This window comes from Aotus nancymaae, unplaced genomic scaffold, assembly GCF_030222135.1.
Source record: "Aotus nancymaae isolate 86718 unplaced genomic scaffold, 86718_ANA_hifiasm-v0.15.2.pri h1tg000003l, whole genome shotgun sequence".
In the NCBI taxonomy this organism is placed as follows: Eukaryota; Metazoa; Chordata; class Mammalia; order Primates; family Aotidae; genus Aotus; species Aotus nancymaae.
Genome location: NW_026988414.1, coordinates 626,353 through 639,383, shown reverse-complemented (window position 1 = coordinate 639,383; position 13,031 = coordinate 626,353). Strand labels below are relative to the sequence as shown.

Genomic DNA, 13,031 nt, shown 5'->3' with positions numbered 1-13,031 from the left:
TGCAGACTTGCATATTGCCCCTCACTGCCTCCCACCCATGACCTCCCTTCCTGTGTCACCCAGGAAAGAGAAGCAGTGATTAATCTCCGAGCCCCTTTGGCCACATCCCTGCCTGGGTGCTGCCTGTGCTCCTGGGAGCCTGCCCCAGCAAGTCTCCCTCTCTTTTGTGCATCAGGTGGTCCTTACTGTCATTACACAAATGAGCTGCACTGCTGACCCCGTGATCCCGCCCCCCGCCCCCACCCCCTACGCCCCTCGAACCATGTTCTTCACCCAGTTTCCAGACCATCACTCCTGGCTTTCCTGCTGCCTCGGGCCGCCTCAGTCTCCTTTGCTGTCCTCTTCCTCCGTAATGGTCGGTATGCCCCTGGGCCCTGCTTTGAGTGTCTTTCAACAGTCAAGGCTCCAAATCCCTCCCAACTTCTCCTTACTCCCAAATGGACATCCTCAGCTCAGATCTGTCCCTGGAATTGAATCTCAAATCCAGTCAACTTTCTAGCATCTCTGCTGTGGTGTCTTGTGGCATCTCACGATCCTTCTGCTTGTCCAGTCCATGTCCTCCTTTGTTCCCTGCTCTTCCTCACCTCACCCCCTGATCCTTCAGCAGGTCTGTGAGCTCTGCCTTTAAAAGGAAGGATTCAGAATCCAGCTGTTTCTTATCCCCTCTACCACACCACACCACACCACACCACACCACACCACACCACACCACACCACACCACACCACACCACACTGTTCAGCTCCTGCAAGAGCTCCTACCTGGCCTCTCTGCAAGTCAGATCATACCCCAAGTCAGCACTCTAAAAATGGCAGCGTATCCCCCTCGTCTTCATCCTGCACCGTGTTGGTGCTCCAAGGAGGAGCGTGGTGCTTTGCGGCTCTGGCCACCACAAGTCTCAATGATGTAATTCCAATAGATCCTTCTGACCCTCCACTGTGGACTCAATAGCAGGGAGATGAAGAAGATAGTGACTGAGAGACCAAAAGTGGCCCAGCCCCCCCATCCTATCCCCCTGCCCTTAAGTCTCCAGCCCCACATCCTCCTCATCTATCTTGTTCTAGTCAGTTAGGCCTTGCAGCCACCCTCTTCTCCTGTCATGGCATGCTTCAAAGGATTCCCACAGCCCGGAATCGAGCTGGGTCTTGTTTTTACCACCATTTGATGCAAAACAGTAAGAGTCTTCAATGTTTGTGCTGTACAAAGGAACGCAGAGATACACGTCCAGTGCAGCTGTCATCTTTTGGGACTTGGCTTAGCCATTACTTCGACTTTCCTCACTCCTCTCTGTGCCTGCCCACACCCTGTGTGTACCCATAGATCCTGTGCCACTCTGCACCCAGAGTGTCCTGCAGCTGTGTCCAGCGTGTCACACACTGCCCTGGCAGTGCCCAGGCCCGTGTTGGACACGGCCTCCCCAGCCCATTGTAGCTTTCAGTGTGCACTTGCCGTACAAAGGCAGAAAGGGCTGAAGATAGACCCAGCCCTTTGCAGAGATGTGCATGAGACACACGTATGCTGTTAGCTCCTGTGCCTGCAGCCAGCTTAGTCTTGCCCATTTTCTCACCACCTACTCCATTCCCCCAAGAAGACATGCCCCTGGCGTCTAAAGTGTAAAATCCTGGGCGATCTCTCCCATCCCACAGTAGAAATCAGAACGTGTCCTGCTGTGTGCGTTTCTTGCTTGAATTCTTCTGGAGTGTATGAATCTGAAGTACACGTGCAGTCGCTCTTTGGTGCGTGTTTGGGGTTTCTCTGTATCATCCGCTTCTCCTCCTGACTGTCCTTGTTGCCCAGCAGCTGACCATGCCACTGCCTCGGTACGGCTCTGGGCAGCAGCCGCTGATCCTGCCCCAGTCCATTCAGCTGCCGCCTGGGCAGAGCCTCTCTGTTGGAGCCCCCCGAAGGATTCCTCCGCCCGGGTCCCAGCCGCCAGTCCTGAACACCAGCAGAGAGGTAAGGGGACCCCATCTGCCCGTGACCCTACCCGTGACCCTGGTGAGGAAGGGGCCTTGCCTCACCAACCTTTTCTAGCCATCTAAGAACCCCTGTGTGGTAGAAAGAGCCAGTAGCTTGGGTGTGTGCAGGACTGCCAGGGCAGAAAGGAATGTGACTGTGTGTGGGGCCATCAAGGGGCAGGTCCTGAGGACTCTGAACGTGTCAAGGGCTGAGGGCCAGGAATCAGCATTCCTCCCCAGCTGCCCAGGAGGCCCTGCTATGGGTGGCCATGCTTCATTGGCTCTCCCACCTCACTTTAAAAAGAATAAAATTTGTGATGGTTCCTGCTCCTAAGAAGAAGCCCTCTTTTGAGTCTGGCTTGGAGGGATGGGGCTTGCAGATTCCTCCACAACAGGGGTCCCAGCCCCTGGGCTGCAGACCTGTGTTGGTCTGTGGAAAAATCATCTTCCGTGAAACTGGGCCCTGGTGTCAGAAACCGCTGCTCTAGTCCCACAGCCCTTGCCACCTCTGCCCTGGGTGTGGTTCAGTGAGTCTGGGTGGTCCATTGTCTCCAGGGCCTCAGATGACAGCGTGTTGCTGTTTGGTCTTTTTAGCCCTCTCAGATGGAGATGAAAGGCTTCCACTTTGCCGACAGTAAACAGAATGTCCCTTCAGGAGGCCCCATGCCATCGCCACAGACCTACAGGTAAAGCCACTCCCTGGGGACTGCGTGCTGCATAGCTGAGCTGTTGCTAGAGCTGCGGCTCAGTGGCTCAGAAGAATCTCTGGGCCCAGGGAGAGCTGTCAGTGCCCTGGTCCCTCTGTGCACCTCGCGTCACTGTGGTGTTTCGGCACTGGATGCACTGATGTTGCAGTTAAATGTGGGAGAATGAGCAATCAGGAGAGTGGTTTGCGTTTTAATCATTACAGTAAGATGCTCTGGATTGGGGAGCTTTCTGGAAAGGTAGGAAAAGGAACTGCTGATGTTTAGTAGGCATCGACTGATGTGACTTCCCATCAGATCCTAAAAACAGGACCCACTGGCCACAGGGCTGCATCCCGGCAAGGGGAGGAGCATGGCCTTTCCCGGCATCTCTTTCCCCGGACTTGCCCTCTGACCTCTGCCAGGGGACTTTTATTACTGGGCTTGTGGGGTCATTCCTTCCACACTACAAACTAGCACCCGCTTTTTGCTTCCTTTGCATCTGTCTCCACCCCCAGTAACCGTCCCAGGTCCCCTCAGCGGGATACACAGGTGGCTCTGTCGGATGCTGGCGAGAGCGTCTGGTCCCACTGCTCCCCCTGTGCAGGTGTGAAGGCAGCACGCTCTGGCCCTGGGCTCCGAGGGTTTGTATAGTCAGTCAACCCTTGTTAGATGTGGGAGACTCCTGAGACTGCTTTGTGTTTGCAAAATGAGTGAAACAGATGTGCCTGACCCATGGTACCCTGTGAGAGGTTAACACCCTTACTGCATGTGCCATGAGGTGACCCCATGAATACACAGGTACTTGCGGGCCTGAGGAGCGCTCTGCAAGCCGGGCCTCTGTGGTTGTGAGTTGCTCCGGCTGCACCCCTCTGCCCCGCTGCCCTTTGCCTGTCAGGCCGCCGCCTCCATCACAGCATTCCACTCTTGTTCCTCCATTTCCAGAGAAAGGGGTTTTTGTGGATTTTCCTCCCATTCCATCTTTTTTCTATTCTTATTTTCACCCTCCTGGCTTCATTTATTTCTGTTTTTAGTATTTGTTTTCCTGCCATGTCTTTCACATAGACCAAAACATCAGGACTGTGTGAAAAAGATAGCTGGACAACAGCACCCACCACGGAGCGGAGATGGGAGGAGGAAGACGGCCGCAGGTCTGAGCACATGTTGTCCTCCTGCTGCCGCAGGCAGATCCCAGCAGCCTCTGGCTACAGAGCCTTCCTCCAAGAGGCAAAACCCAGAGAACAGAAGCTCATGGGACAAGAGTTGCCTGTGTCTATGTAGATGTAGGAATGGCAGCAGATTATTCTTGGGAGAATACTTAGAAAGTGGAAGCCTTAACTAGTAGCTTTGTTTCGATGGTGTTTTAGGAGGGTTGGGGAAATTGCTATAATTGTATAAAGCAATGTTTCCCAGAGTTTTCTGGAACGCTGAGATGTGCCCTGCAAAAAAAAAGGTTCCTTGGTCAGGTCCTCGGGGGTGTGCTGTCTCTGGGGCGGCCTGCCGGGAGAGGCACTCGCCAGCACAGAGGCTGAGCAGGCCTGGGTGGAGGGTCCTGTTGAACTCTGTGTCCACAGCACTTAGGCTTTTTGACGGCTTTTTCCCATGTAGCCCCTAATTCACATCCCTGGGAACTAACTAGTGGTCAGCGGAGCACACTTAGAAGCATGTCGTACATTTTTGTTCCTCCACCCCCTCTTCTGAAAAGCGAAGACTAGAGCAATAGCGTGGTTCTGGCTCAGTGTCAGGCTTCTAGGCCTTTTGTCTGGGGCACTGTACCGTGTTGGTCCAGAGCCTGAGATGGCCAGTGTCCCTTTCTGCACAGCAGGACAGCCATGCCCACCTGCACAGGGCCTCAGCCTCCCTCTGTCGTGGTGTGTCTCCTTGAGCTCTGTCCTGGAGGTGCCGCGGTGGTCGGTGACAGCCACTCCCTCGCCCTGCTGCGTTCTTGGCTGTCTTAGGTCTGTGGTTTTTTCCCCATCACGAGCTCCACAGACTGTCCAGAGAGAGCACCTCTGGCCCAGGCCCTTCCTTCCTCGCGCCTCCTCCATGTGCTAGGCTTTGACTCCATTTCTGTGGTGACACGTTGTGTATTCTCAACCCCTGCCTTTGGTTTTTTCAGGCCTAGCTCTGCTAGCCCCAGTGGGAAGCCCTCTGGATCAGCAGTTAACATGGGCTCTGTGCAGGGACACTACGTGCAACAGGTAGAAGATGGCTTTCCAGACCCTTCAGCCCTGGACATTTAGGCCCGTCTCCAAGCGCCAAAAGAGAAGGGACTGTCCAGCCTATCTGAGTGCTCCTTGTCTAAAGAGAGCCATGCCCTAGCGGTTAGAGCACGGAACCAGGAGCTGGGCCACCCGCGTCCCTCCTGGCGAAGGCATTTCTCCTCTTGATGGGCGTCTGGATCCTTCCTTGTCCTGCAGAGAAGGGAGGATGCCGATTCCTCTGAGGAGGTGACGCTGGAAGGTGGACTGGCCCTGGCAGGTCGGGGCTGTGAGGCGCTCTGGGAGACTCGGTTAGGTTTGGGGGTCAGCTCTAGGAGCCGGGGTGCGCGAGTCAGTGGTGTGTCTCGTCTTTGTCTTGGCTGGGTGGGATCACAGGTGAAATTAAGTTTTCCCATTTGATAATGAAAAGTACATCTCAGTGTCCTTCCCTGCAGGCACTATTCTCTTCACTAGTCTCTAAAACGTGCTGGGGCTCAGAGCTTAGGCCCCTCAGACCTGGGTGTTTCATGGGTGTTTCATCAGTCACTGTGCCTGGCTGGTAGAGGTGGGAAGTGATTGCTCTCATTGGTTCCCCTGGGGGTCATGAGAATTGTGTGGAATAAGCTTCTAAAGCTTTCTTCCAGAGTTCAGACTGGTGGGGGGCAGATGTGCTGGCTGCTCTGTGCCTTCCCCATTCCACCCCTATGTAGAGCCACAGACCAGGGGAGCCCTGACTGGGAATGGGGCCCCAGGGAAAGGTTATAGAGTGGGAGTTGTGGCTGAATCAAGGCCAAAGATCTGGGGCAGGGGGGCAAGTCTGCCTAGGGCCCCAGCAGACAGTCGGGGCCTCCGAGACGTGCAGGGGGCACTTGGATCTACTCGAAGGGGCTTTTTGCTTGTGGGGCAGGAGGTGCACTGATTTGAAAAGGTTCTTCCAGTTGGCGTTGGGACTAGAACTGCTTCCGCCCTGGATGTGCCATCGCGGAATTCCTTGTGGAGGACTCGGTGTCTTCCTGCCTCTCCGAATCACTGCACTCGGGGCTCATAGGGAGGGAACAGGGATGGCAGTTGCGCCACTTTCCTTACTAGGAGGGGGATTTGTAAGTCTGGTCCTTCAACCAAGGGATGGATGACTTAGGGGAGCTTTCCCTGCACTCAGGAGCAGGAAGGGAGTGGTGGGAGCTATGTATCCAAACAGACGTTTCAGCATCAGAGTCACTTTGTTTTTCACGTTCATCTGTCCAAAGGCAAAACGAGTGGATGAGAAACCCAGCCTGGGAGCCGTGAAGCTGCAGGAGGCCCCCTCGGCTGCCTCCCAGATGAAGCGAACCGGAGCGATCAAGCCTCGGGCTGTCAAAGTGGAGGAGAGTAAGGCCTGACGGTGCCTGGCTGCCACCTTGCCTCGCCCCACTGGGGACGGTGCCGCCACACGGCCTTGATACAGCTGACGCTCGGGAGCCTCACCAGATCCACCATCCAAATGCCTGGCCTGGACTGAGAGACCTCCCTCCTCTCTCCACTCCCGAAAGCTCTGTCATCAACCAGCTTGCACCCGTGGATATATGGCATTGACCCGCTTGCTTTGATTATGAAACAAAAAAGCAAATGACTCCTTCATCCCATCTCCTCCCACCGTGACCGTGGAGTGACTCGCCTCCCGTGCAGTGCAGATCCGCCCTCCCTGCTCCTCCCTGTCCTGCCGCGCAGCCAGGGCGCCTTCTCAGCAGTGCTTCCGGCTCAGCAGCCCATCCCTAGGCACTGTGGTTTGGCAGCAGGGTCATTTTACTTTGAGGCTTTTTGTTTTAAAAAGTAGCCAAGGTTTTTACAAAGGGGAAAGGAAAAGAAAAAGAAAACGCAAGCTCCGTCTGTATAGCTGAACTTTTCTACGTTCCTCGCCAGCCCCTCCCCTCCCTTCCGTCTCCAGTGGTTTCCTTTCGCCTCTGTCCTGTTTAATTTGATACGTCACTTCGATACCTTAAGAGATGACTCTTAAGAATGCATCCCCTCCTGATCCCCCAGCTGGTTCACCTTTGAAGTTATTTGCAAAAAGAAATGAAGGTTCTTGAGGGCACCCATTGCGAGCACTCTAGTGCCTGGCTCCCCGCCCGGGAAGTGATGGGGTGCACAGAGCAGTAGGCAGGTTGGGGGTTGCATTTGGGTTCCTGGTCTGATGAGCCCAGGGCGTTTACAGGCAGCCCATGAAGTTGATGACGGTTTTGGCAAGAGAATCACACAGTATCCCTGTCTTGGGCTTTTCTAAAGCCAGTGGATGTGCTGGGCACCAGGGACAAATCATGGAGATGGCTGCTGGTGGCTCCCAGGTTGGCCCAGATGGGGCAAGCTGACGCACCACAGGTCCATCCCAGGGCCCGTGGGCTCTGCTTCCGAGGCTCCACACCCTGCCCCTCAAGGGCGCTGTGTTTTTCACGCACTTCTTTCCTTGAAGCCTTCTGTAACCTATCATTTTCCTTCCTTCCTTTTCCGGATCCTGCTGCTTCCTCTGGACCCGTCTCCACCTCCCACACAGCTCATCATGAACACCACTTGGTGATGGAGGGAGTGGACACGCGTGTGGTCCCCAGGCGAGGCCACCGGGAGTTGGTCCTTCTTCGTTTCACTCCCAGCAGCAGACCCAGGTTGTCGGAACAGGAGGGCCTGAGCTAAGCAGCAGGCATCAGTCTCAAGTCTTCAGACAGCTGGGCGGGGCCAGGGTGAGGCTGGGTGCAGGGCTGACCACGGTCCAAAGGGCCTGCACAGCCTCCTAGAGGGCAGCACCTCCAGGCTTTAGGGCTGCCTCCAAACAGAGGCTTGTGTGAGCCTTGGTGTGCTGGGCTTGTTTTTACATAAGAAGGAAATCGCCCCAGATTCTGTCATTCCAAGGAAAGGGAGGGGGGCAGTTCAAGTTTCTCAGCTGTTCTTAGGGATCACTGAGCGTCTACCTGTCTACCTTCTCCTCCAGAGGAGGCCTGCTCAGAACACAGTGTGGAGGGGACTGGGGACACACCCGCCCAGAGGCTGTCCCCAGTGTCTCGGGCACAGGACAGCCATTTGGGTGTGGGCTCGAAGCTGTGTCTCGTGTGGAACATGGGAAGGGGCATCTTAGGAACTGTTGAAGTTACTTCTTACTGCTCTCACAAGTCTAAGGAAGTGGGAGAATGGCCTCCTACAAACAGCACCAACCCCGGAGCTGCCTGGGAAGGGGCGGTTTCACTGAAAGACGCTTTACTGTTCACCTGTATCTTTCAGCAGCTCCCCGCCTGCCCTCACGTTGTCTTTCCCTCTTCATCCCGAGTCTTTACTCTTGAGTCCCTTCCTGAGGGGCAGCCCACCCGGCAGTTCCAGGCATTTCCTACCTGACATTCTTGTCTGCTTTTCCTTCTCCCACTGCAAGCGGCTGCTTGTGGGCCTGGGGTGAGCCCTCTCTGTCCCCACGCGTTCCCCTTGCCAAGCTGTTCCTGGGTGAGTCCAGGCCTGCAGGAGCCACACGTTCATCTCCACCTGGACACTTAAGCCACGTGGCCAGACCCCTTCCACCTGATGCGGTGGTGCGTGTGATTTGTCGAAAGAAAAAGCCTCCTGGATGCTGTTAAAAATTCAAGATGTATCCTTCAGGTGAACCTGGCATCAGACCCACAGTAATTGCTGTTTGAGAAAAAATAAAAACAAAAAGGTTACCTGTTCTCCAGCCCTTTTCTCTTACCCGGTATTTCCTTCCTTTCTCCTCCCTCACCCCAAATAAAAACAAAACAAAACAAAAAAACTAGAATTTATTTATATGTATTGATGTTGTAGGTCTAGGTGAAAGAAGTAAATGTTTCACTGCTCTATTTATATATCATGTCTGAATTCTGTGCAGGAAAGGCCAGGAAATTGCATGTGAAGTGCGGTGCAGTCACCACCTCTGTAGGACCTGAGCTAGTCTCTTTGCTGAGATGCAGATTTTAAATGAGACTCTGCGGGCTAAGGGCAGGCCTCAGGCCTCCCAATGCCCCACCCCCTTCCTTGGTCTGATTAAATGCAGTTCTTAGTGCAGAGACGTTTTAAGGTGCAATATATCTCTTCCTTTCACGTGGTTTTAGAGCCAAGCTCAAGGTAATAGGACATTAGGGTCATTTTGTTTTCAAACCCCCGTCCATCCTCAGAGCACAGATATATGCAGAGGCTTCTGTCAGGGTCCCGTGGGGCCTTGCTGGGAACCGGCGGAGACCAGCACTTCCCTTTGTTGCAGCTGAGGTGGGGAGTAGAGGGTCAGAACTCCCTCACCTTTGCCTGCTAAAGTCGCCCTCCTCCCTGTGCTGGCAGCTCTGCCTTGGCCATCGGGGGTGTGGCCCATTGCTCAGCAACCAGCGGCCTTGTGGTGATACCTGTCCACCGTCCACTAGAGTGGGATGAAGTCCAGAGTGTGGGTGTGCGTCTGAAACGCTCATCCACCCACTGGGGACTTCTCTGCCAGCTGCATCATTTGGTTTGGTTTTCTTAACTTGGCTCTCCCCCTCCTCCCCCCGCCTTTCTCTTTTTTTTTTTTTTTTTAAACATACGTATTGTTTTCAAACTTGGAATTCATAGACGCTCTGGCTCTAGGTTCCTTAGGGGAAAAACAAAGGATAACTTTATTATTTCACATTCAAGAAAATCAGTTCAGTTCCAAAGCTATGGTCCTTCCAGCCACTTCTAGGGAGCCTGGGGTACCTTGTTAAAACGTTGATATCAGTGCTGTCACCCTCCTATCTTCTGGATCTGCCTTCAGGACAGTGATGCCTTCTGGAAGCTGGGCGCACACAGGTGTAGGGCCGTGCTGTGGCTTGGCCTGCTGCGGCAGTGTGGCAGCTCTGGTGGAGCTCCTCCCTGCCATTGGTTCCCCTCTGCCAAGTAGCTGCAGGCTGCCCCTCAGATCTTTATTTGTCCCTTTTCACTTCCTGCAGAGCAGGCCTGGGTTAGAGGGTCTGTTGGAAATGGCCTTTGAAGACCAAGGATACCAGGGTATGTGTGCTCTGTTGTGAATGGGAATGTAGGCTTCCAGAAAGCCAGCTCTCCTCTGAAATGTGACGGACCTACACAGGAAGTCATCCAGGACAGGAGTGGCTCACTGTTGGGGATGGACACTGGCCCAGCCATGCTCCACCAGGGCCACCAGTGCCTGCTGGGCTGGTGATCTTCAGGCACGTGAGACCTGCTGTTCACCAGTTCACCCCAGTTGGTGGCCTCCAGGATGGTAGTGGCACCCCCAGAGCCCCATCTTCAGCATGTTCTGAAGCCTTGGAGTGGAAATTCCTGCTAAGGTTCTGTGTGGACGCCTTTCTCCCATGGTCTAAAGGGGACGCTGTACTCACGCTTTTGACCTCATGCCTTGTGTAGTAAAAAAGGATTTGGGGGGTTTTGTTTTTGTTTCCTTTTGTTTCTGTTTTGGCCTTTCCTCTTTGTCTTTTCATGTAGACCAGATATTTGAAAGGGCAGACGATGGCTAGAGGTGTAATGTGCAGCTTGTTTATTATACATTATTTCGGGAAACTTAGCTTGGATGGGAAACGGAATTGTGGATTCACCAGGCCGGTGCTGGCACACTCACCCTCGCCCTTTCCCTCCGGTTCAGTACCTATTGTTTCTCCTTTCAAATATGTGATTGTACTAGCTCTTTCCATATGAAAGAATTCTCCTTATTTAAATAAAAAAAGTTTAAAAAAATAAAGCTGAACATGCTTTCTCAGGTTGTATGTCCCTCATTTCTCGGTCGTTTGACTGGAGAGACCTACAGATCAAAAGTTCCAATTTTACAGAGTTCACACAGAAATCAGGAGTGGCACGGCCGACATACCTTAACAGAAGCTGTATGGGTAGAGAAGGGATTGGAACCCGTGGTTAAGGAGCATCTTCAAAATGCAGCAGCATCAAGCACTCTCCACTCTCTTCCCACAGATGGCATCTGGCTGTGCACAGTGCCAGCCTGCAACCCCACCACTTGCAGTGAGAAATGGGTTGGTTACAGGAGGTAAGCATTTCATGTGGCATGTTATGTTGCCACTTCTAGCAGTGCTTTTGCAGGAAGTAGAGAAGGATGCTGTGCTCTGGGGTGGGGAAGGAGCAGGCCAGGCCTGGGGTAGCGAAGGGTAATAGTTCAGAATGGGCTGAGGCAGCAGTTCTCGGTTTTGCCATTGCCTCACTGTGTGTCCTGGGGAAAGACATTTCACCACCTGGGTCACAGTCTCCTTAACCATAAAATGTAGATGGTAATGGTCTCAACTTCATGGGGTAGTGTGGATTTAAAGAGGTCACTAGTAGCTTTTGGCTTAGTGTCTAGAACCAGCTAAGAAAACTTAATTACCTCCCAAGAAATAAAATGCTGTTTCCATGAGGAACCCCCACCTCAACTTCCTTCTAAGCCTTTTGACTATGGAGGAGAGTTGGGGACCTGGGCACAGGCATCTCAGCTTCAACCAACCACACTCGGTGCCTGGATCCACTGCTCCCTAGGGACAGGTGGCTCACAGCCAGCCCCAGAGGAGGCTAGTCCTGAGGTTGGGGGCCTGCAAGATGGAGCTCTAACTCCTGAGGCACCACCACTGTTAGCATGGCATGCACCAAAGCTCAGCGGCCCAGCCCCACTCCCTCCCGGGGCCCAGGGAACCCTCCCTGCCCACTGTAAACACAGTTGCCTGCAGGCTCTGGCCACAAACCCAGGTGAGCCCCAGCTCCTTCCCTCTCTGTGGGATCTTGGATGAGTCACATAACCCCTCATGGGTAAGCCATAAAGAAGTAACCACTACATTCGCAACTGGTGTCACCTAATGCTATGTTGACCGTCATAGAAAAAAAAATCTTGCAGACAGCCAAGAACAATAATTAAGGTTATTAAACCCACAGTGTGCCCATTTGGTCTCTATAGATTAACATACAAATAGACCAGGAGATCAAGAAGGGGTGAGGCCGAGAAGAGTGATCCATTAGCCTGGTTGCATTGCTGTCAGTTACATGCTTGGTGCCCATCCAGGCAAAATATGGGAAGGGGTGCAGTCAACCAAAAGTACCATGTCAGCCCTAAAGCAGGTCTTGACTCTGAGCAGAGGGGGCTGGAGAGGCTGATGGATGAGGAGGAGGAGCCCAGGGAAGGGAGGAAGAAGCCTCCAGTCTTCTGCGAGGGAGTTTAAGAGAGATGCCCCCACTGGAGCCTCTGGTGGTCTTGCAGCCCCCAGTATGTCCGGGTTTTTTGGGTTTTTTGTTTTGAGACAGGTGTGACCACAGCTGGCTGCAGCCTCACCTCCCTGCCCCAAGCGATCTTCCTACCTCAGCCTCCCTTGTAGCTGAGACCACAGCAGACACCAACAGTCCCGGCTAATTTTTGTATTTTTTCATATGTACCGGTTCTTGCTATGTTGCCCAGGCTCTTCTGGAACTCAAGCAGGCTCACTCGATCCTCCTGCCTCGGCCACCCAAAGTGCTGGGGTTACAGGCGTCAGCCACTGCGCCCGGCCCTAGGTCCCTTTTAAATGCACTTACCCTCAGCTCCTCGTCTGCTAGATGTATGTGCAAGTAGGTTCGCGGCAGGGATGTTTTTTGGCAAGAAAAGTAGGGGTGTGGGGGCGTGGGACTGTGGTCCCAGCTGCTCGGGAGGCCGAGGCGGGAGGATCGCGTGGGGCAGGGAGATCGAGGCTGCAGCACGCTGTGGTCCTGACACCACTTCAGCCTGGACGAAAGAGCGAGACCCTGTCTCAAAAAATTAAAGCCAGGCGCCATGGCTCACGCCTGTAATCACAGCACTTTGGGAGGCCGAGACGGGCGGGTCATTTGATGTCAGGAGTTCGAGACTAGCCTGACCAACGTGGTGAAACCGGTCTCTACTAAAAACACCAACTTAGCCGTGGTGGCGGCGGGCGCCTGCAATCCCAGCTACTTGGGTGGCTAAAGCAGGAGAATAGCTTAAACCCGCAAGGCGAAGGTTGCGGTAAGCCGAGATCGCGCCATTACCCTACAGCCTGGGCAACAAGAGCGAAACTCCGTCTCAAAAACAAATTAATTAAAAAGAAATCTAGGAGCAAACTGGCGCGCCGCTGTACAGACGCAGAATTAAGATCTCCACGCCAGATGGAGTGAAAAAGCAAGGAAAAGATGGGTGGGAGCCCATTGTGTTTTTAAAAAGCTGCACGTATGCTTAGAGTACACAGAAAACCTGGCACACAAAACAGTAGCACCCGAGGG

General features: G+C 53.7%; 1 protein-coding gene, 1 non-coding gene and 1 pseudogene across 12 annotated transcripts in view; 2 read left to right on the top strand and 1 right to left on the bottom strand.

The window, feature by feature from the left end:
* PRRC2B (proline rich coiled-coil 2B) overlaps positions 1 to 8,515 on the top strand; it is a 118,466-nt gene extending 109,951 nt beyond the window's left edge. For 9 of the 11 annotated variants that reach the window (XM_064376899.1, XM_064376891.1, XM_064376906.1 and 6 more), the window contains 4 exons: positions 1,800 to 1,955; positions 2,552 to 2,643; positions 4,760 to 4,841; positions 6,089 to 8,515. In XM_064376899.1, coding sequence (XP_064232969.1) covers positions 1,800 to 1,955; positions 2,552 to 2,643; positions 4,760 to 4,841; positions 6,089 to 6,220 — 462 coding nt within the window. In that variant the 3' untranslated portion in view covers positions 6,221 to 8,515. The remainder of the gene's footprint in view (positions 1 to 1,799; positions 1,956 to 2,551; positions 2,644 to 4,759; positions 4,842 to 6,088) is intronic. The other 2 variants (XM_064376914.1, XM_064376907.1) reach the window with 1 other exon arrangement.
* Positions 896 to 981, top strand: LOC135277399 (small nucleolar RNA SNORD62). Its single transcript, XR_010345002.1, has one exon. It is a non-coding gene; the product is annotated as a small nucleolar RNA SNORD62 (small nucleolar RNA).
* Positions 8,516 to 8,956: 441 nt separating the features above from the next.
* Positions 8,957 to 10,625, bottom strand: LOC110568961 (uncharacterized; annotated as a pseudogene).
* Between the last annotated feature and the right edge of the window lie 2,406 nt (positions 10,626 to 13,031).